This window comes from Camelus bactrianus, chromosome 5 (genome assembly GCF_048773025.1).
Source record: "Camelus bactrianus isolate YW-2024 breed Bactrian camel chromosome 5, ASM4877302v1, whole genome shotgun sequence".
NCBI lineage: Eukaryota > Metazoa > Chordata > Mammalia > Artiodactyla > Camelidae > Camelus > Camelus bactrianus.
This window is the reverse complement of record NC_133543.1, coordinates 22,039,008-22,062,693: the sequence shown is the minus strand read 5'-3', so window position 1 is coordinate 22,062,693 and position 23,686 is coordinate 22,039,008. Positions and strand designations below refer to the sequence as shown.

The 23,686-nt window shown below is 33.3% G+C and overlaps 1 protein-coding gene and 1 pseudogene across 2 annotated transcripts in view; both read left to right on the top strand.

Moving 5' to 3' along the window:
* Positions 1-23,686, top strand: part of ACTR3 (actin related protein 3) — a 47,144-nt gene that overhangs the window by 11,732 nt on the left and 11,726 nt on the right. Inside the window, exons 1-6 of one of the 2 annotated variants that reach the window (XM_074363539.1) lie at positions 5,402-5,457; positions 6,495-6,807; positions 9,909-10,033; positions 14,910-15,020; positions 17,648-17,743; positions 19,212-19,319. In XM_074363539.1, the coding sequence (XP_074219640.1) occupies positions 6,786-6,807; positions 9,909-10,033; positions 14,910-15,020; positions 17,648-17,743; positions 19,212-19,319 (462 nt within the window). In that variant the 5' untranslated portion in view covers positions 5,402-5,457; positions 6,495-6,785. Of the gene's footprint in view, positions 1-5,401; positions 5,458-6,494; positions 6,808-9,908; positions 10,034-14,909; positions 15,021-17,647; positions 17,744-19,211; positions 19,320-23,686 lie in introns of those variants that run through there. The other variant, XM_074363538.1, reaches the window with a different exon arrangement.
* Positions 6,818-9,902, top strand: LOC141577695 (mitochondrial carrier homolog 2-like; annotated as a pseudogene).

Sequence of the window (23,686 nt, the reverse complement as noted above, 5' to 3'; positions counted from 1 at the left end):
TCAAAACAAAAATTTGTTTTGGAAAAGTAAGGTTAAAAATGGTTTGCTGTGATACTTGGTCAGTATTTGTTTTTAATTCTAAGGAACTGTATTATTACGAGCAGAGGAACATATTTGCTTACAGAAATTCTTTATGAAAAAGTTCGGTTGATTTGAAATCTATTTGTATTACTACAAAAATTGAAATTTGCATGTGTCAGTGAAAACTAAGCTTTTCAGTTTAAATAAAATGATCACATCCTTAAATTATAATTTAATAAGTATTCAGCTTATCAAGTGCCAATTAATTGTGAGAAAGTTTCTTTTAGTCAGGGAAAAAAATGAGAGAAACTCTTCTGCCATCTACTTGTACAGTTTCCTCTTTATGGTGACTATGAAGAATTTTGAAAGTTCATTATAAAAATATCTTAATCAAAGTAGCCATTTCAGGTGCAAAATCTGATAGAATTGAGTTACTGAAAGCTAGTTTATATTTGAAAAGCTTTTATTTGAAAGTTCTAAACAAATTTGGTATTTAATGTCTTTATTTCTTTTTCTTATATTTATATAAAGAAATAAATTTATATAAATGAAGTTTTGAAGCAAACCTTTTACAGATATACTCACATCCCCTCCAGTTTATTCAGATGTTTTCTTCAAATATTACCATGTTTTGTGTCCATTGGTATATAAATGGTTGGAAATGTACCTACTGTTTAGCTCATCCTTTTAGACTTAGCTCAACAGTTCCATCAGATCTTCTTAGACTCTTTTCCTCATCTCTCCTCTTTACTTAACTGCTTTTCTTTTCTGCTCATATATGAACATTAAGATTTTTTTATATGAGCATTTAAATGTCTTTTAAGTCTGCATTCTATAATCCTGTACTGATTTTTTAATTCTGATGTATTTTTCTATATACTTTCTGAACTTTGATTCTTTTTTTTTAAGATTGTTAAAGCTCAATTTAAAAATCATTCTTTAAAATTTGCTAATAGTATAAGAGAGTAGTTTTAAAGAGTTAAGTTCTTATTTTGTCATTTTGTGTCTTGCTCTCTGCACTAGAGAAAGTATGACTTTTTGGGGGATTTAACCTAACTCATCAAGTCTTTTCCAGATTTTAGGATATGACTTTCTCTATTTTTTAGGTTATATTCTATACCACAAACATTTTTCTTTGAGCCAGAAACCAAATTAATTTTTAGAGGCTAAGCAACTTTTAAAGTCAAGTAAACTGGGACATTTCCCCTTGTATTTCTTAAAAATTGATGAAAATATTCATTCCTCCCTCCCTCCCTCTCCCCAAACCCCTGGGAACCATGATCTTTTTATTATTTCTGTAGCTGTGGAATGAATAGATGGAGCACAAGGGATTTTTAGGGCAATGAAATTATTCTATATGATACTGTAGTGGCTACATGTCATTATGCATTTGTCAAAACCCATAGAATGTACAACATCAAGAGTAAACCCTAATGTAAACTATGGACTTTGATAATAATGTGCCCATGTTGGCTTATCGATTGTACCAAATATGCCACACTGATGAGGTATGTTAAGGGTAGGAGAGTATATATGTGTGGGTGGGGAGGGCTATATGGGAACTGTGTATTTTCTGCTCAGTTACGTTGTGAACCTGAAACTGCTCTAAAAGAGTAGTTATTTAAAAAATGATATTTAGAAATACAAATTAAAGGTATTTTCACATTAAAAATTGATGAAAATACTGTTTTCTATGATAATCATATGTCATAGTGGTCTGTATCTAGTGTGTCTAGACTCTACATGATTTTGTTCTTTGGGGATGTTATTTAAATTTTAAATCCAAGGCAGGAGAACATTAGAAAATGTATTTGTGTTGCTCTCCCAAATTTAGAAAACTATTTTGCTATGGTGTTTTAAATGTAGTAGAAATGATTAAATGTTATGCTATATCCATGCAGTTGATATACTATATGTAGTTACTTTTGTGTTTGAGGGAAGAACATACTAGTTTTGATTATGTCTTGAGTTTTTTATTAAGTTCATTAGATCCTTTTGTTGTAGTTGTTTTGAGAGTAATTTATTGCTGTATATATTCAACCTAGGGAGTTTGATTTTAACCAGGAATGGAGTATTGATTTACCTAGTGAGCTTGTTAAAAGGGTGTTTCTTAAGAGAATTTCTACTGTAATATGGTTTCTACTTAAAATATCTTACTGTCCTACTTGGCAGATGGTATTTACACACATTAAAAATAGCAATATAAGCTTATATACATGTTCATCAAGTGATTGAGATAAAAAACTTATTGAAGGAAAGGATGACTGATAGTTAAAATGATCTGGAAAGACTTCGTGGAGGAGTCCTAAGTTGTGGTGAGAGCTTTTTGAGAGGGTGCAGTGGAGAAGGTCAATATGCAAGGCATATAGGGGAAAATGAGTAACACTTGCAGGGGGCTTTGAGTTGGGTTCATGGAAGCAAATGAAGGGAGACACATAAAGTTAAATTGAGACTTATTATGGAGAATTTTAATATTTAGCTGAAGAAATCAGTATCATAAGTTTTTATCTGAAAGGTACTTTATGAATTATTTACAATGAGTCATTTTATAGAAATGGTAACAGGTTTGTGGGCACTAGAGCCTCATTTGAAGATTTTTGAGTTAGGCAGTGATTTTTAGGGAGATTATTCTCCTTTGTAGGAGGTCACAGAATTGGAAGCAAGACATTCTGTTCTGCTAGGGTACTACTGTGTATAATTACTTCAACAGCTTTGGGCATAAAAGTGAAAGGATTAGATGAAGGAATAATTAGGTATTAATCTTTCCAGGAACTGTTGGTAAAACAGTAGACCCGTTTAGGGTATTGTGGCTCAGGCAGTTTTAGACTGGCTTGTTTTAAACAAGTCTTTATTTTGATAAGGTATAGATAGTTCTTTTTGTCTACTGGGGAGAGGTGAGAGTGTAGTATACTGTCGGCCCTCTTCTCTCACTGTCACGTAGCTTCTTCTTTTTCCACTACTGTTTTCACTGATCGTACCCTCTTACTTCAGTTAGGTTACAGTTAGTTTCAATGAATTCAGTGGAAACAGATTATTCTTATCAGTTGACTGTGGTTGTGTGCATTTGAGTGATTCTTTTCTGTACCCAGACTGGGGAGGGTGTGAGCTGTTCAATCATGCTGACCTCCATCTGTTATTGGAATTCTGTTCTACCACACTTGAAGGTTTTACATTAAGAAGAGACACTGATTTAGAAGAATTTAAAAAAAAAATTTGGAAAAAAAAAGAAAATTGCCATTTGACAACCATTATAATAATAATAAATTTGGGCGAGAATCATCGAGATGTAAAACAAGTAGGTGAAAATTTTAAAAGAGGACTAGCCTACTTTAGTCTCTGTGTATCTCCCCATAGTTGCTTATTAATTTCAAATAGAAAAATAATAACTAGAAGTTACCATCTTAACCAAATGATCAAAGTTGAAAACATGAGTAATGGGATGGGTTGACATGTGTTCCTGATATGATGTTTATACGTTTATGTAAAATAAAAGCTCAAGAGTAGTTTTAGCAATTGTTTAAAATATTTACACCAAGAAAATATTTGAGTGGGAATTTAGTTTTGCTTCTCAGTTTTAAGTAAACTCTGATTTTGCTTGAAGGAAAAAATAATTGGCAGTGGAAGCATGGAAACGATATCAGGTAAAAGCTATAATCTGAAAATCCTCTGCAGACTAACTTTGGTTTATGGGTAAAGGAATAACTTGTATTATAATGATAAGCATTTAAAAGTCCAGTTATCTGCCTGGCCTTTATTTGATTATTGGAGGGATGGAAAATTTGGAGAGAATGAATGAAAAGAGTAATTAGAGTTGACGTATATTAAGCATGTACTCTGTGCCAGGTGCTGTGCTTAATGCTTTACCTTATTCTCTTATTTAATACTCTGAACAATCTTGAGTTACATCTCCTTATTTTACAAATGAAGGAATCAAGATTTAGGAATTATTATTAAACAATACTTGCACTCACAAAGGGCAGAGATAATCAGCTGTCTGGGAGGTTATGAAAGTTTTCATGTACAGGCAGTGATATTTAACCTGGAACAGTGTTAATAGTGGCTCTGTGGCATGAAATGAGTTGGTCTGTTTAGAAATTGTTAACAGTTTATGATTAGGGAGTGTGATGTGGTGTCAGGGCTGCTGGAAGAGGTTGTCAGGAGCCAAATATTAAAAGAGCTCTTTTTATGCCCTGTGAAGAAGTTTTGCTTATTTATTTTTAAAACATGTATAGTGGGGAATCTCTGAAGAGGTTTAGTCAATAGAGCAGTATCACATTTTGAACAGTTTATGTTGTCCCTTTATTTTTAATAATTTAGTCTGTTTGGTGCTCTCAGTTCTTGAACTTAATTTTGGGACTAAAATGTACATCAAAGAGAGATTTTTCTCCCCTTTTATATTAGAAAAATATTTCTGCAGATGTTATTAGCATCCAGGAATATCATAGCAATTTACCTGCCTACTGTTTGGCAGTGAATTTGAATATAGAATAATATAAAGTCTTGTTGTTATTCTTTTTAAGCTTGCTCTTAGTTAATAGGTTTTTCCACACAGCCGAAACATGTTTGGCTATCTCCTAAGTAGCCTCCAACATGTTGCTTGTCAAAACTCAGCTTTTATAGTTTCTAACCGTTGTTGTTATTTTGTTGTTGTAAGAATACAGGCTAAGTCTATCTTGGCAAAATATTTTAAAATTATTTATTGTTGTTTTTGAATAATAATGCATTCAAATAGTATGAAATAATATGCAATAAAAAATCTTCTTACCCTTGCCTGTCACCTACCCAGTTCCCTTTGCTAGAGACAACCAAAGTTATGGATTTCTTTATACTTCTCAAGAGATACTCCGTGCCTGTTTAGTCAAATATATTTTATATGTTCTTACCCCTACCCTTTACTTTTATACAGATATTACATACTTGAACCATTGTTCTGTACCTTCCTTTGTTCAGTTAGCCATATATTTTGTAGATTGTTCCATATCTGTACATTAAGAGCTTATTCACTGCATAAAATTATGTAATATAAACACTGCATCGTTAACTAGTTTCTCATTTGGTGATTATTCAGGTTGTTTCCAGTCTTTTGCCATTATAAGCAAGATTGTAGCAAAAGGCCCTGGTATATGTTATTTCATATATGTTTGAATATCCCTATAGGATCAGTTCTGGAAGTGGAATTTCTGGTTAAAAGCTATGGGTCTTTATAATTTTGATATAGTTTTGAAAGTAGAGATGCTTAAATGAATCAAAGCTATGAGATTTTGTATATCATTTACTTACAATGGAATCTCACTTTATATCAAATGGAAATCTAAGAACTAAATTCATAATTGCTAAGATACATTAGTGAGATTATTATAAAATTCTTTTTGTTTTTCAGGTATACAAAACTAGGATATGCTGGAAATACAGAACCACAGTTTATCATCCCTTCTTGTAAGTATTTCTTTTAAGCCACAAACAAGCTAATTTAGTATATTTTTCTTAATAAGTAAAAGAAAGAATTTTTTCTGACACCTTGTAAGATTTAGTCCTTTAAAAACGTGGTGTGCCAAGTTTCAAGTGTGGCCTCATTTTTGTACCTCTAACCATTTATTTCATCTCTCAGTTTAGCTCTTCATTTACCAAATCTACCAAGTATCTTTGTAAAGACAAAAATGAATGAGCTGATAATTAAACTTATTTTCTGCTTTGAGGATATTGCTGTTAACTATGTGTGTAACTGATTATTAAGTAATGCATCCCCCATCACATCCCTTTGTAGACTGTCCTTTGGTTTGTGGATATGATTGTTGTTTGCCAGGCTCAGGCTTGTTGACATCCCTAAGAGCCCATGTTTCAAAACAAGGGTGGCATCTCATCTTTGGCTGTTTTCTAATACCTTATAACAGTACTTACATTGTTTTTATTTTGTCTTATTTTTGTTAGCTTTACTTTAGCTGACAATAGCTAAAGCCATCAGCTTTCAATAGTTTCTTTCAGAAGTTTTTAAAAAATACTCTTACACTTAGTTTGTTAGTGCTCTTATTTGTTAGCGTGGACTATGTATCTGGTCCTTGATGGACATATTTTTGTGCTTCTGACTTGCAGACAATTTGCCTTTTGTACATTATATAGTCACACCTCTGATCTACCTGACTACTGCCAAGTTAAGACTAGCATATCGGATGACAAACCTTTTGAGCCATTGCTTGGTCGTGCTAATTCCTAGACAGTTTAATTTTGGAAGTTTCACAAGTTTTACACAGTAGTATTTATGCAACCGTTGAATATTTTTGTGTATTCTAATTATTATGAAAAGAAGGAAGTGGAAAAATAAACAAGCAGAGAATAGTGAAAGCAGCTTAGGATTCAATATCTGAACTTGAGAACAAGGTAGAAATTACTAGGCTTGCCAAAAACTGCAGATCTTTAGTCGCAATTGGGCACTTATTGGACATAAACAGATCCATTGTTTTTTTGTTTATATATAGTACGAACAAAATTAAATGTGTGAAGTATGAAAAATACACCGTCAAAATTGTATCTAAAAGGAGAGCTGTTGGCTGGTGTGTGTGCTGCTGGCGGACCAGTGAAGCCAGTGATCCTAGCACGTGATCCAGGACCAGCTCGGTTGGCTCCATCTGTCGGTCCACAGGTGCCATCATGGCGGACATGGCCAGTCCAGTGCTCCTGGTCTCACCATCCTGTCCCAGCTGCTCATGTACGATGGGATATGAGGTGCTCATCCCAGTGGGACATGAGCCTCTTCCTCCAACAATAGGATGAAATATATTTGGACGGCAAGTATGTCAGCTTCCTGGACTCTTTTGTTATGCTCAGCATATTGCCATCATCAATGAGAAGCGTGGCTTGTTCACAGGCTTAACGCCAAACCTGTACTCAGAGGTCTTTGGAACTGTGGTCCATGGTAAAGTTTTACAACATTACCAGGACTGTGACAAGATTGAAGAGTCAGGATCTGGAAATGTACAGAAAGAACTTTCATCTTCCTTTGAGTTATTAGGGAGACAGCTAAAGAGATGATGGCTCATTCTGCTGCTACCCTGATCACGCATTCCTTCCACGTGATCACTCTTAGATTTGTGGTACAATTCATTGGCGGAGAATACAAGTACTGTGGACTTTATGACTCCATAGTAACTATATTGGGAAAAGGGCATCCTAGGATTTTTTGCGGGTCTTTCTCCTCACCTCCTAGGTAATATCATTTCTCCATGGGTCTGTAACTTACTGGCCTACCTTGTCAATACCTATGCACTGGACAGTGGGATTTCCATTGCGAATGAAATGAAGTGTTATTCCCAAGCCATCACAGGATTTTTGGCCAGTATGTTGACCTGTCCCTTTGTGCTTGTCTTTAATCTTAATGGCTGTCAACAACTGTTGATTTGCTGGTGGATCCCCTCATATATACTTCTTGGATGGATTGCTGGTGCATGCTATGAAAAGAGAGAAATATGAGCTGAGGAAATAGCTTTTTTTCCCCCAGAAAATCCCCTTTGGGAAGACTTAATTGTCGTGACCTGAGAATGTTAATCTGAAGATGTGGGGCAGGGACAGTGGCATTTCTATAGTCCTAGATGCACAGAGTTATGGGAGAGAATGTTGATTTCTATACAGTGTGGTGTGCTTTTTTAATAATCATTTTATCTTGGGAAAAATAAAAGGAGAGCTCTTATATTTTTTTTCACTCTAGAAACAAACCTACTTGACTTTTGCACTTCTGATTACTTTTGGTATACTTTTCTAGGGATTGATTATTTTAGAATTTAGGCTATTCCCGAACTCTAATTCTTTATAATACCTAGAATGGATTTTAGGTTGACACTGATGAAGTAGCTCATTCATGTGAATATAGTGGTCTTAATTTGGTAGTACTGTTGTCTTTTTCCTTGTTTTTTTTTCATGCATATTTGTTATCTACATTGAAGGACAGGTTTATTTTTCTTTGCTTATGTCATATATATATATATGTGTGTATATATATATATCAATAGTTTGTTGTGTAAGATTTTGATTACAAATATTTGCTCTGTTGCTGACTAAAATAGAAGTACTTTTTTGAATTAGTACTTGACATTAGTCATATTTGAGTTTAGTATTAGACTATTGTGTATGCTTGTATTAGTTTCCCAAGGCTGCTGTAGCAAAGTTCCGAAAACTGGGTGTCTTAAAACAACAGAATCTGAAAGTCCCAGAAGCTAGAAATGTGAAATCAAGGTGTCAACACCGCCATGATCTTGCTGACGGTTTTAGGGGAGAAATCTTCATTGTTCCTTAAAGCTTCTGGTGTTTGCTGACAATCCTTGAAGTTCTTTGTCTTGTGTATGCTTCACTTCAGTCACATGCTTGTCCTCTGTGTCTTATGATTGTTTGTCTTCTGTGTGCGGCTATGTCCAGATTTCTCTTTTTTTCTAAGAACACTAGTCTTTAGATTAGGACCCATCCTGATAACCTCATTTTAACTTGAAAGACCCTATTTCCAAGTAAGGTCACATTCCAAGGTACCGGAGATTAGGACTTCAAAATATCTTTTGCGGAGGAATATAGTTCAGCCTGTAAAATACTGATTTTGTAATCTTTTATAAGGCATTATGTTATGATTAAATGTTTATTTCAGGAGATTACTGATGTGTTAACTTTCATCTTTGTAAAATTTGGTTTTGGTTATGTTAAGTAGCTGTATTAAGTCTTTGTTGGAGGCCCATATAATCTTGATCTTTTGAACCTTAGGATCTCATCACCATTGTACCCTTTCTCTATTTCATCTTTCTGCCAAAATTTGCAGTTTTAATTTTCATTGTCTTTCTTCTGAGAATTTGTAGCATGTTAAAAATTCATTTGTGTACTGAAAGAAGGGTTTTGATTTTGGATTTTTTTCTCACCCAGCCAGTTTTAATGCTGCAAGTGTAGTGTTTTTAATCAGCGGATACAGTCATTGCCACTAATGAGCATGGATATTTGACCTAGAAAGTCTGTAGATACGGTTCAAAGTTATTTTCATAATCTTTGTTTTCTAGGAAATTTATAGTGAGCTGTCTAGATGTCTGTGTACATTATAAATAAATTGCTAGAGATGCTTTCTAACATTTAAGAATAGACTGGATTTAGAATTTCCTCCCTTCAGTATTTCCTATCCACCTTATTAAGGGTATAATTGTTTTTAAATGAAAGTGTAGCAGTTGAATGCTATTTCAACTCAAGTGCATGTAGATGTTTTGAATGAAGAACTATTTAACTTGAAGGATTCAGAAATTTATAACTTAATTGAGAAATACGCAACAAGTTTTAGGTCTAGAACTGTATGCTGGATTTCTGAAGTTATATAAGGAGATTGTTGTGGGTTTTACCTAAATCATTTGAAATTTCCTTTTGTATACGTGACTGAAATTTAACACATCCCTCTGCTAGTGTTATAACTAAATTACTAAGTCCATATAGTGCAAATAGGGTAGAAATAGGAGGAAAGCTTTTTAAGAAACAATTCCCCATGCAATTTTCCTATTTTTACTTACTGTTGTTTTTCAATTTTTTCTTTTTAATTATCCATCAAGCGTATGTTGACTTGGTGGGATTATAATTTTACTCAGATCAAAATATATCTTACACAGTTTTTAAAAACATAACTGAAACATTCCTACAACAATACTTTTTTTGGCTTTTTATGCTTGAGACCTTATCTCTGGTGGAGGTTGAGATTTTATTGTGTTTAGTGAATTTTGTCATGGGTTTCTTGTGACCTCTTTGCTTTAGTTTGACAATTTAAATATGCTAGATCATGTTTTATTTAATAACACTTTATTATAGAAGAAATACAAGTGAAAAATTTCTCTCACTTAAAAAAGTAAAGTTTTTGACCTGTATAAATAACTTTTATTTTAAAGGTATTGCTATTAAGGAGTCAGCAAAAGTGGGTGATCAAGCTCAAAGGAGGGTGATGAAAGGTGTTGATGACCTAGACTTCTTCATTGGTGATGAAGCAATAGAAAAACCTACATATGCAACGAAGGTATATTTTTATGTTTTGTATAAATAAACATTTTCTTTCAAAAAACTAGTTTGTTCAATGACTGTGCTACCTGGAATTTCACTTGGGTATAGGATTAATACTCTCAGCCTCTTCACAATGGAAATTTCTTCTTCCCTGTAGCTCCTCCCAACCTTGCTTTAAGTGTACTGTTTTGTTTTTTTTTTCCCTCCCAGAGGAAGATTTTAGCCCATCCAAGTCAGCAGTATTTATTTTTCCATACTCACTAGATCTCAGAATCATCAATGTGATTAGCTTTCTCTTGCCTCCACATTGCCATGTCTAGAGATAGTCCCATCTTTATTCAAGCCCACACCGTTTCTCTCCTTCTGAAGCTTACATCATCTGGAAGTGCTTCTTTCTTTAATCCTTTTTGTCTTTGCATTTCTTGTTTGTTCCCTATCCTTCTTCCTCCCTCTCCTCTTCCTCCCTCTCTCTTTTTAATTGAGGTATAATTTATATACTATAGAATAGGTAAGTCTTAGTTATATAGTTTAAAAATATTTTTGGTGACTAATCATTAAAAGTTCAGGATATGGACAAATATAGTAACCTGATGCTTTCCTTGTGTCTGCTCCCACAGTCACTACCCCTGCCTGCATCAAAAGGTAAACACTGTTCTGACCTTTATCTTATTTTTAGAAATTAACTTTGCCTAATTTGCACATTTCCTCCTTTGTACCTCTTGTCTTCCCTTCTCATAATTTATTCATTAACGAACAACTACCACGTGTAAACAACTGTAGTAAGTGTTGAGAATATAGTGGTAAGTGAGAAAAAGCCTTCACTGACTTTAAAGTACTATAATATGGTGGAAGGGGAGCCATTGAAGAATAGTTTACAGTTGTTTGAATATTTAGCGCTTGGAAACAAGACAGAGCTGGAGACAAATATTTGCGAGTTATCAGTTGAAGGGGTGAGATCCCCTAGGGGTAGGCTTAGGACAGAGGTTGATCAATGCACCATTTAGGTTTGAATAGAGGAAGAAACCCTACAAAGGAAACTGAGAAGTCGTGGTCAGAGAGACAGGGTTAAATAGGAAGGAGTGATGAATAGTGGAATGCTGTTATCAAGTAAGCTAGAGCCCATACATTATTTGCTAGAAGGATGTCATTTGTAACTTTAATAAGAATAGTTTTAGAAGAGTAGTGAGGCTGGATTAAAGTACATTGGATTATGAATGGCCAGGAAAGTAAGCCAGGAAAAAAATGACAGTAATATTCAGTAAGGTTTGGCTTTGATTGAGAAAGAGATATAGATGAAGAGACAAGTTGTGGGCTTAAGATGAAAGAGATGTTTAAGTGCGAATGTGAAAGAGGCATTAGGAAAAGAAATTAGATGGAGTGTAATCCAGGTCTCTGAGAAAGCTAGAGGGATGGAATCAAGAGCCCAGATGACCTAATTGATACATGGAGGCGCTCTTAACTTACCAAAAAAAAAAGAAAGGAAAAAAAAAGAAAAAGAGGTATAAATCTATAAAGTCAGTTTTATAGATTTGGTGAAAGAAGGTTGGATTCTGATAGTTGACTTCTGCTTTCTCTGTGAAATACACGTGACATTAGGGGGACAAGGTGAAATCTGAGTGATAGGGAGAATATTGAAAATCATCACTGTGGAGAGTAAAGGTGAACAGAATAGGGAAAGTCTTGCCAGGTAAAGTTAGGTCAATTTGGGAATAGCAGTTATGAATTCTTAGTTTTATCAACCAGTTATGAATGATTTGTACAATCAGAATTCTGGGTGTAGGCAAGTTTAGAGTAGGATCATGCAGAGTTGGATTTTGGTAGATGAAATGACTAAAGGAAGTATGAATAGTCAAAGTGATGGGGCCTAAAATCTAAACTGTGTGTGGTTTTTGGCTAGGCAAAAATTAGAACAACCAGTGGACTGCAAGTCTAACTGTGATCAAAAGATACAGTGAGGTGCTGGAGTACGCTGGAAGGCTAAGTAAGAGGCTGTAATCAGAGAAGGCTGTACGTGCAAGGATTTAAGGATGGTAGCGATACTAAGATCTAAACTGTGGCCAGAATGGAAAAGACATCTTTGAGGGTGGTGAAATCAGTGAGCTGAGAGGCCAGAGTTACTTGGCATTGATTCTGTTCTCTTAAACACGTTTTCAAGTCTTCCAAGTGTTGTAAACAAACCAAGATGACAATACTTCTTTCAGTCTTTATTCTGTTCCTACCTTATTTCCTCAGTGTTTTAGCTGTTGTTTAACTTTCCTCTTTCCTTTTAAAGCCAAACTTATTTAGTCTCATTATTTGATAAGCTCTTTTGTTAAATCAAATTATGTGAAACAATCTTGATCTTTCTTGATCTTTCTTTCACAGAATTACCTTGCTGCTTCTCTTCCTAACGTGGACAGTTCTTTTTATTTGTTACTGTTTATTTTTACCCCGTACTGTCACTGGTTCTTCTTCCTTTGCCCCCTACTAAAATGTCAGAAAATCCCAGGTACTGTCCTTGATTCTCTTTTATTGCTGTATTAAAGACTCTCTCAGTAATCTCATCCACACCTTTGTCTACAACCACAACCTAGATCTCTGCTTCCAAATCCTTGACTACATTTCCAGCTACCTACTGTCAATTAACTATTACTTGATCCTTCAGTTTAATATACTCAGAATGAAATTCGTTATATTTACTTCACTCTTGCTTCTTCCAAAACAAGACAAAACACAACTTTTGAGTCTTGATTAATAGATCCTTTCCATCCTGACTTCATAGCTAGAAACCTGTTGATATCTTTGAGTTTTTTCTCATAATGATAGAAACCTTGAATCTGGCCTAACATCACTTACACCACAGCTAGGTATATTCTTTCTTGCTTGGTTCTTTTAAGATTCATTTCAGCTTTCCCAGTGTTGCTGTAATCACCTTCCTTAAAATCAAAGCTCTTGTTAGACCCTGCTTGAAACTTTCTACTGATGCTCTACTTCTTATGGAATAAAATCCAAATACAAGGCAAATACAGTTTTTGAGAATCTGGTCTCCCTCATCTAAATCTATCTACATATCTACTTACAACCTTTTCCCCAACCCTTTTGGCACATGCATTTTTCATTCATAGCTTGTGTTTGTATATTACACAGTGTTTGTCTTTGTATATATATTTTTTCTATTCTCTTCATTTTCTTCCCCTGCCCCCCAAAAACAAAATTAATAAAGATTGCCCCTTTAGGACCTCTTCAGTCGTACAGAAATAGGAGCTTTCCTATTTTCCCTCAGAAGCCAAGTTGATCATCTTGTCCTGTGTACTTTATTTAGTTCTTTAAAAACTAGCAGTGTAATATTTGTATCTGTTTCTTTCACTAGATAGTTTCTTATGGGCAGGATGTTCAAATGTCCTTAGTATTTGTGCCAGTGGTTCATAATAGGTACACTATAATAAATGATGAATAAATGAATAAATAGTATTTAGAACATTGAAATGTGTAAACTTCTGGTAATGTTATAAAATGAATGATGTAATAAAGTACATTTTTTTCCTTCCCTAAAACAAAGTGAGGGGTAGAAGTTATTTTGTAAGTATAATGCCTTAAAAAGTAATCTAGAAGGCTAGGTTGAAATGTGGATATTAGGAACTAACAGGTAAGAGTTTTAATGATTGAGTAGATGACTGTGAGCTATCTGTTTCATTAATGCATTCAGCCTTAGGTATTGAGTGTGTATTTGAACTATGTGCATGGAACTATATTTTTTTGTTTGTTTCCTTTTCTGTTATGTATTTAAGTTTTTTGCCTAAGTTTCTACTTTGCTCGTATAAGGAATTCTTAGTATATTTAGAATACTAATCTTTTGTTTAGCTGTATGTGTTGTGAAACTTTATTTTATTGCAGAGATTCACAAACTTTCTCAGTGCCCTTTAGCTTGTAGTGTCTCAGTAAGATTTTTTTACACTGCTCCCTAGACCAAAAAGAATACTTAATAGTATTAATCACTATTTGTTAACAGCAACTTAGTGGCCACTTGAAAAGAAAAAAAACCCACTAATTTGAAAGGAAAATATTTTTGTTTAATTGTTAAATAATCACAGTTACTATTAGGATGCATGTACCATTCAGACAGTTTACAGTTTCTCACATGTGGAATCACACTGCACATCATCCTCATTTCTTATTTTACATGGTTTTTTGGGAAAGGTGTTTAGTTTTTATTACAGCAACTACTGGCAAACCAGCTTCTCAAAGAAGTGATATTATTGAAAGGAATGTGGTATAATCTGGTGTTGAACTGATTTTAAGTATCACCAAACTTCCTTGGAAAATTTAAAATATTTGTGATGTATTTGTGAATTTGCTGTACTACCCTGGAGCTCAGTTTTGGAAACATAGTTCTATACCAATCTTATAAAATTTTACCTACTTGATTTATGATTATTCTTGCTGTATACTCACCAACCATATACTTGCTGTATACTTTCCAATTTTTTTTATGTATTAGACACATAACAGACATTTGTGAAAGAACTAGTAAATCAAAAATTAAGGAAATTGTCATAACTTACAATTTTAACAGGCTAAATTTTAATGGACTACATTTCCCATTATTACAAAATTTTCAGAAATCCGGAAGGACTGGTACAATGACTTTCCATCTAGATTGAACAATTTTTAAACATTTTAATATATTCACATTGTTTTTTAATTAAAACATCTGAAAATATGTTGTAGACATAATTTCCTTTATCTCTAAGTAAAGTATGCATCTTCTAATGATCTGCGTGTCATTATCACACCTAAGAAATGGTATCCTCATCTAATATTCACTAATGATCTAATATTTCCTGTTTTTTGATAGTTTCATTTACTTTGGATTAATAAGATTTAATTTGTGTTTTATTTTTTTGTTTTAATAGTGGCCAATCCGCCATGGTATAGTTGAAGATTGGGACTTGATGGAAAGGTTTATGGAACAAGTGATCTTTAAATATTTAAGGGCAGAACCTGAAGACCATTATTTTCTTTTGGTAAGTACAAATTATAATTTCACTAAGGAACTTTTTGAAGAAACTTAATGAGAATGTTTTCATTACATCTGTACTCACTAGGATGTAGTTTATTTATTAAATTGTCATATGTCTAAAAGACTTTGTTATAAAGCTGTATCATCTTTAGTAACTTTAATAGAAAGTTTCAGGAAAAGTTGGAAACATGGCACTTTCCTTTTTTTCCCCCAGTAGCTAGCCTGATTATTACTTCATTTGTAACATTTATAATTATTTCTTGATAACAAAATACAGTTTAATTTAATTTTAAACATTTTTCTTATTTTTACCAAAGCAGTGCATGTTCATAACTTTAGAAAACCAAGTGCTGTAAGATTTAAATTAAAAAAAAGCACTCTTCTTCCTCTGTTCTCCCTACCCTTGAACCCTTGATTTCCCAGAGGCAGACACTTTAAATTTTTAAGTTTTTACTGATAGTTATCTCATGTATTTCTTGTTTTTGTTTTAATATTAGGCACTATCTATTAACTTCCTAGTAGGAAAGATGAGTATTTTGTTCCTTTCCTTTTATCCCCTTCCTTAACAACAGAATCCTTGTCTTCTCCCTCTTTCTGTGATAGTTATATCATAATTTTGGGTTAAACCAGTATTTTATATTTTATTATGGTGATTGTGAATATTGTTTATGGCTGGACCATAAACTTTATGTTTGCAGTGACTACCCCATATGCCCACAACCTAGACTCCGCAGTTAATTTTACTGTCATTGTTTCATGACATCTATTGGGTTATCTATCACTTCCATCTTATTTTACTAATCACTTCAAAATGAGTTGCAGATGGAGTCATTTCACCCCTGAATGCTTTAGCATGCATTATCATCAGTTGTAATTCATTATTGTGTACATGTAATTTTTTCCTTTTGTATAAAATTTACATTCTATAAAATGCACACATCTTAACCCTACCATTTTATGGGTTTTGACCAGGTGTTGGCAAACTGTCTAAAGCTAGATAGGAAATATTTTCGGCTTCGTGGACTGTAAGGTCTCTGTTGAAGCTACTTAGCTCTGCTGTTGTAGTAGGAAGGCAGCCATAGACAATACTTAAATGAGTGGCTATGGCTGTGTTCCAATAAAACTGTATCAACAAAAACAAGTAGTGGACCAGATTTGGCCTGCAGGATGCATGATGTAGTTTGCCCATCCCCCAGTTTTGACAGATGCATACATCTCAGTAACTTAAACCCTTATCAAGATATGGAACATTACCATTAACCTAGAAAGTTATCTCATGCCCTTTTATCCTTGTCCCATGCCCTGGAGGCAATCCCTGTTCTGATTGTTTCCAGCACAAATATATTTTGCTTATATTTGAGTTTCATATAAATGGAATTGTACAAGACGTGGTCTTTATTAAGACTTTGCTCACCATAATCTTGAGATTCATCCATGTTGTTACATGTATAAATAATTTGTTGCTTTCTGTTGCTGGGCTGTATTCCATTGTATGAATATGCCTCACTGTCCATTTTCCTTTTGATCACCTGGGCTGTTTCAGGTTTTGACTACTGTGAATATTTTGGCTTTTGTAAACATTCTTATATAAGCCTTTTTGTGGACATGTTTTCCTTTCTCTTGTGTGAATACCTAAATTTGGATTTGCTGTGTCATAGGGTAGATGTATGGTTGATTTTAAAGGAAGCGTTCAGAGCTTTTTCCAAGGGGGTTGTACCTTTTTGTACACCCACCAACAATATGTTAGTGATCTGGTTACTCTGAGAATCTATCCAACATTTGATGTGTCAGTCTTTTTAATTTTAGACATACTGGTAGGTGTGTAAATTTCTTCTTTTGGTTTTAATTTGCATTTTTCTGATGATGTTGAGTACTTTTCATGTGCTTATTAGCTGTTTGTATATTTTCCTTATGAAGTCTTCTGATTATATTTTATTTTGTGTGGAATTTCAAGCTTTAATAATTTACATGATTTAGATACTCCTAAGACATCAGTGAAATATGAAGGCCAGGATTTCAAGTGTTGTTCCTTAGCTCCTTTCTTGCCTCATTAGGATGTGTTCTGATCTAGACTTAACCCACAGGTTCCTCAGTGATGTATGCAGTCACATAACTTAAAGTGAAGAAAACTGTAAACATCTCCATTTTCTACTCAAGCAGTTATATAACTTACAACATTTTCCAGAAAGCTATTCCATAAATTTGTAGAATCTTGAATTATTTACTGTAATTGTAGACAGACCAGGTGCATCTTGATAAAAATATATAGATGAAGATTCTTCCACTAGCAAATACCATTGGTATGTTTGTCTGGAGGTCTGTCCTTACCAGGTTTACAAGGTGATTTATATCTCCTCTCTTCCCTTTCTCGGTGTTTAATCCTTATGAGTAGTATGGCATAGGAATTCAGTTTCTTTTCTTTTTTTATGTGAATAACTATTGCTTTCATATATGTATAGATCTATTTGACTTCTCCACAGTTTTTCTTTGCTCTGTGTGTCTATCTTTGTACCTCTGAGATTAATGACTTTTAAATACAATGTTTGAAATAAATTATTTCTCACTTAAAAATTTTCTATAGTTTTCAAAATAATTTGATATTGTCTATTTAAAATGTTATTAATTTAATAGACTGAACCTCCACTGAATACTCCAGAAAACAGGGAATATACTGCTGAAATAATGTTTGAGTCCTTCAATGTTCCAGGCTTGTACATTGCTGTACAGGTAAGCCAGTTTGTAAGTCAAGATAAGCTTGACTCTTAAATTTCAACCTGGTTTAATTCACTCTTAAAATAAATGTGTATTTTTCTTAACCTCAACCCATATCATAGTTCTCTACTGAATTGATAATTTAGAAATCATCTTAGAGGAATGAAGTTATTTAGTCAGTAAAAGAGAAATGTTAAAGGAAGTGAGTTAATGGTTTTTGGATAATTCAAGGCCTTTCATAGGGCAAAACTAAGGGAACTAGTATTTATTGAGAGTTTACTCCATGTCAGGAACTTTATATACACATTCATTTACCCTTGTAATACTCATTGTGTTCTTTTTTTGTAGTCTGTTTTGAATGACTTAACCACTGTGTATATTTGACCACCATCTCCTTTGTTCCCCTCTGTATCCTGTATGTCACAAATCCCTGTAATAATTTTATTGCACTTAATTTGTATATATATATATCTGTATCAAACAGCTTCTCTTCCACTCCTTAGGATCAGAGCTTACTTCTTGTTTTTCAACCCTATAGCAAATGTGAAAACTGGCATATCACAAATGCTTAACTGGTATATGAACTGTTGTGTAGTTCTGTTATTAGCCCACAATGATTATGATGTGATCCTGTGTTAAATTAAGAGGATGGCCTAGATATGTTTCTAGGTCCCTTTCAGCTATTATATTGCAAGTAGATAAAATAAAACCAGCTTAGCTCTGTTTTTAACTATTAGTTATCTTGTTTGAGGCTTGGAGTTGTGTAAAAATTAGTTTTGTGTTTTTTTAAATGAACTGGCTGTGTTAATTTCTTACTTTACAGACTTTTGATGAAAAGAATTGTACTTTATTGCCTATGCCAAGATTTTTCATAGAAAAATTCATTAACTTTGTTTCCCTAATTAAATCATACTGTTTGTAAGTGTACAATGGCCTTTTCTCTGGTTAAATAGCTTGTTACATATTCCTAAATTCTTGTTGCACTTAGAAAATTTGGGGCTAATCTTATAAGAGTTACATTTGTTCATAGCCATCTATGTATTGAATAACTCTGGTGATTGGTGGTTGTGTGTTTCTCTACCTTACTTTCACCTTGCTCTGTAGTTTGTAACGGGCTGGCTCATATAAACATAGTTTAAGTCCTATACTATATTATTGCATATTTAGTTTTCCATTTGTTAGTACCATACTGTCTCATGTTAGTCTTCCATGTTTTTTTTTTTTTCGCTATAGCAGAAAAATGGCTCTCACTAAAATATGGAAAGTTTATAAATATGCCCTTAAAAACTAATATAAGCCTTTAAGTTTGTCTTAATATGTTAAGACATAATATTTTATTACATAATATAAATGAATTTTGTGTATTTTCTTTCTAAAGATAACTAAATTTAAAATTGAATAAAGTCACCAATAAAATATTTTTTTTCTGTTAACTCTTTGTCTTCGTTTTTATTTTTGCCTGTCATACTTCTTTTTGTTCAAGGCTGTTCTTGCCTTAGCTGCATCCTGGACCTCAAGACAAGTAGGAGAACGGACATTGACTGGTACGGTAATAGACAGTGGAGACGGTGTCACTCATGTTATCCCTGTGGTAAGGAAATTTTAAAATTACTGAGCAGGATATCAAGTAACACATCTGGCAAAGCTAAATTATATGAATTGATGCCACTTTTCAAAAACTTTAAATACTATAGTTAAAAATTTGCTATAATTTGGCCATTTGTTCAGCTGTATTTGTATTTTGCTCAAATTATTATTAGAATTTTGTAAACAACTTCCAAAAATTTTTTTTCTGTCGGTTTGTACTACAGTTAGAAAGTAATTAGAAAATTTTTAGAAATAGTTCCTAATTCTTATAGTTAGGAAATGATGAATTGGAGTATCTGGAATGGGAACATATTATGCCTTTCTCTTAAACATGGAATTCTTTTTTCCAGTTTGGGTGTGTTAGCCAGTTGATAGTGTTTCTTATCCTTAGTTAACAGATTTCATAACGGTGCAAAGGTTAACTGCTAAATAGCAGTTAGTTGAAAACACATGACCATTAAACACATTAAAGACTTTTAGGAAACTATATTTTTTAATTAAAAAGCTCAAGTTATGATTGTACTTTATGGTTTGTATTTAACCAAGCATATTAAGAAAAATGCATCAGATTGAATTATTTGTGAGAGGTAGCATTTTTCTACCAAGGCTTGTTTTGATTCTTAATGACAAATCAGATTTTTTCATTGTACCTAATAGATACAAAATGACAACTCAAATTCATACTGATCATTATTAGGTGGGTATATATAGAAAAGCTTATCTTTTAAAATTTTATGTTATGTTGAATCCCATGTAAGGAATGAAGTTATTTTGCACTTTTATTTCTTCATTATTCTTATTCCTATTTTTAATGCATCAGGCAACCTCTGTTGACAATTACATCCTCAGAGTGACTACTTTTGGATTAAATGTCATAATTTGTGCCCTTGATGTCATAATAATTTTAGTGATAACTGTCCTTTTTTAAAGTGACATCTTTCTTGAAATATAATTCACATACCGTGCAGTTCACTCAGAGTATACAATTCAGTGTATTTTTGGTATATTCATAAAGTGCATATATTGCTGTAGTCAATTTTAAAACATTTTTATCACTCTAAAAAGAAACCCTGTATCTTTTAGTGTTCACTCTACCCCTGTAACCTTAGCCCCTGGCAGCCACTACTTTCTGTCTCTAAGTAAATGGAGTCAGACACTTTTTTGTGACTGGCCTCTTTCACATAGCCCCATGTTTTCAACATGTTGCAGCATGTGTGTAGTACTTCATTTCTTATTATTGCCAAATAATGTTTCATTGTATGGATATTCTCATTTTATTTTATTGCCATTGGGGGGTATTTTAGTATCTCAGAAATTGATGTGTGTTCAATATTTATTTAATGGCTTTTTGTAATTTAGTTGGCCTATTTTTCTTTCCTATATACATATATAATTTTTTTTTTTACAAAATGGGGACAGTAATAGTGCTGTATATTATAGAATTGTTTTGAGGATTAAATAATGTATACATGTATGTTGTTTCGAGATACATAAAGATGTTTAAAATTTTCATTTAAAATTCTCATTTAAACCTCAGAATCTATGATGTAGATTATAACGTCCTTTGAGGACTTCTGTTTATTCATTTATTAAATTCAAATAAGTGATCACCAAATAAGTGGTCATGGGGCTAGGATTTGAACTGATTTTACCTGACTGCAGTCTTCTTAATATCTAAACAACTAAGCAGTAATATCAGTATCTTGATAATGATATTAGAATAGGTAATTTGCAAATAGAAGTTACCAACTTGAAAAAGAAAGAATGAGTTAGTAAGGATATTAAAAATTATTCCTGTTCTTTTCTGCTTTCTTTTGAATTAGTGGAGTATTTTTTATAATTTCATTTTATCTTTATTGATTTATTAGCTATACTATAAACTTACTATTGTCATTTGTGTTTTGGTGGTTGTTGCTCTAGGGTTTATAGTAAACATCTTTAACTTACAATAATCTAACTACAAATAATATTCTACCATTTCATAAATAAGAACCATATAAGAGCATACTTCTGCTGTCACTCATTTTACTTCTACATGTTGTAAACAAACTCAGTAGTACATTATTAATTTGTTTCATTGTAAGTAGTATATTAGTTTTTCTAGGGCTGCTATAACAAAGTACCACAGGCTGGTGTAGACGATAGAAAATTAATTTTTTTTACAGATATGGAGACTAAAAAGTCAGAGATCAAGGTGTTTACAGGGTTGTTCCCCACCCACTCTTTGCTTCTAAGGCTTATAGGTGATCTTACTCTCCATGTGTCTTCATATAGTCTTCCCTCTCTCTGCCCTAATCTCTTCCTCTTCTAAGAACATTAGTCATATCAGATTAAGGCCCACTCTAATCACCTCATTTTAATTTAATCATCTCTTTAAAGACCCTGTCTCCAAATAAAGACACATTCTGAGGTACAGGGTTGGGGTTAGCACTTACTTCAACATAAGAAGTTGTAGAAGGGAAGGGATACAAGTCAGCCTATAATAAATAGTCATCTTTAAAAGAGAATTTGAAAAAGAGATAAAATTCTTTTGTATTTACTCACATAGCATTTCCAGTGCTCTTTATTCCTTTGTGAAGGTTCAGATTTCCATCTAGCATTATTACTATTATTATTATTATTTTTGCCTGAATGATGGCCTTTAACATTTTTTATAATGCTGGTCGCTTGTCTTTGAATTCTTTCAACTTATGTTTACATCCTTTGAAAAAGTCTTAGTTTTGTTTTCATTTTTGAAAGTTATTTTTACTTGGTATAGAGTTTTAGGTTGACAATTTTTTCCTTTTGGTGTTTTAATAGATATGGCTCTATTGTCTTTAACATTGTTTCTGAAAATAAGTCTGCTGTGCTGTCATTCCTTTGTTTGTTCCTTTGAATATGATGTTTCTTATTTGTCTGGCTGCCTTTCAGATTTTCTCTTTCTATATTCCTTGTTTACTAGTGTTCAGCAATTTGATTGTGATGTACCTAAATACAGTTTTCTTCCTTTCTTCTCCTTGGGATTCATTGAGCTTCTTGGATCTGTGGATTTGTGGTTTTCATCATATCTGAAACATTTTTATCCATTATTTTTTCACATATCTTTTCTTCTTCCCTTTCCCTCTCTGAGGTCTCTGGTTGCATGTATATTAGGCTGCTTGAAGTTTTTCTCATAGTTTACTGATGTTCTGTTCAGTTTGTCCTAATCTTTTTTTTTCCCTTTTTCATTTTGGATAGTTCTTATTTCTGAATCTCCTTTTTTTCTTTATTATCTAATCTACTATAGTAACATTTAATGTATTTTTTGTTTTAATTATTTTTCTCCTTACAGAAGTTCCATTTGGGTCTTTTTATATCTTCCATTTTTCTCTCTTCCTCATTTTTCCATTGATATTCTTGATCTCACGGAGTCTATAGTAACTGTTTAAGTGTCCTTGTCTACTGATTCTATTATTTTTAACAATTCTGTTTCTTCCTTTTCAGATTGATTTTTCTCCTGATCAAGTGTTAACATTTTCCTGCTTCCTTGCTTGCTTATAAATTTTGATAGGGTACTATATATTCACATTGTTAAGTCCTGGGTTTTTAGACATCTTTAAATATTTTAAGGTTTTTTCCTGGGACACAGTTAAATTCCTAAGAATCAGTTTCATTCTTTCAGGGTCTCCTTTTAAACACTATTAAGCAAGTCCAGAACAATCTTTTGTTTGGGCCTACTTTGTCCACCTTATTGAGGCAGTACTCTCCTGAGGACTCTGCTCAGTGTCCTGTGTTTGAGGTTTTTAAACTCTGGCTATCGGGAACATAACAATTCCTATGAATGAGCTTTGGGACTGTTCAGTCCACTCCTTTCTAGAGGTTCTTTCTCTGGCCTTGATAGTTTCCTCACGTGAATGTGATAACTGGTCAGCTAAGGTGTTACCCTCTTGAGATCTCCAGAGCTCTCTAAGCAGCACCTTCCCCTTATGTAGTCTGACTTGCAAACTGTAGCTCCTTTGACCTCTTTAAAGTCTAAATGCTGTATCTTCAACTTAATGAGCCCACCAGCCTCTGGGTTCTCCTTCCTATTATTGCTGCCTGGGAACACTTTCTAGGCAGTGAGATGGTATGTTCCTAGCACTCATCTTGTCTGTCTGTTTCCCCTTCTGAGGGATTACTACCTTACTCTGTTTATTGTCCAGTGTCTGAAAATCTTTATTTTATATAATTTGTACTATTATCTCAGTTAAGGTGGGACTATGAATCCAATCTGTAGTATTCTGTCACGGCTAGATAAGGACATTCCTAATATTCTTTGTTAATGAAATTTAATTTTGCTGCATTATTTTTTGTAATTCTGAGTTACATCAGTAAATTCATGAATTCGTTCTGCAGAATCAAATTATTTGGCGC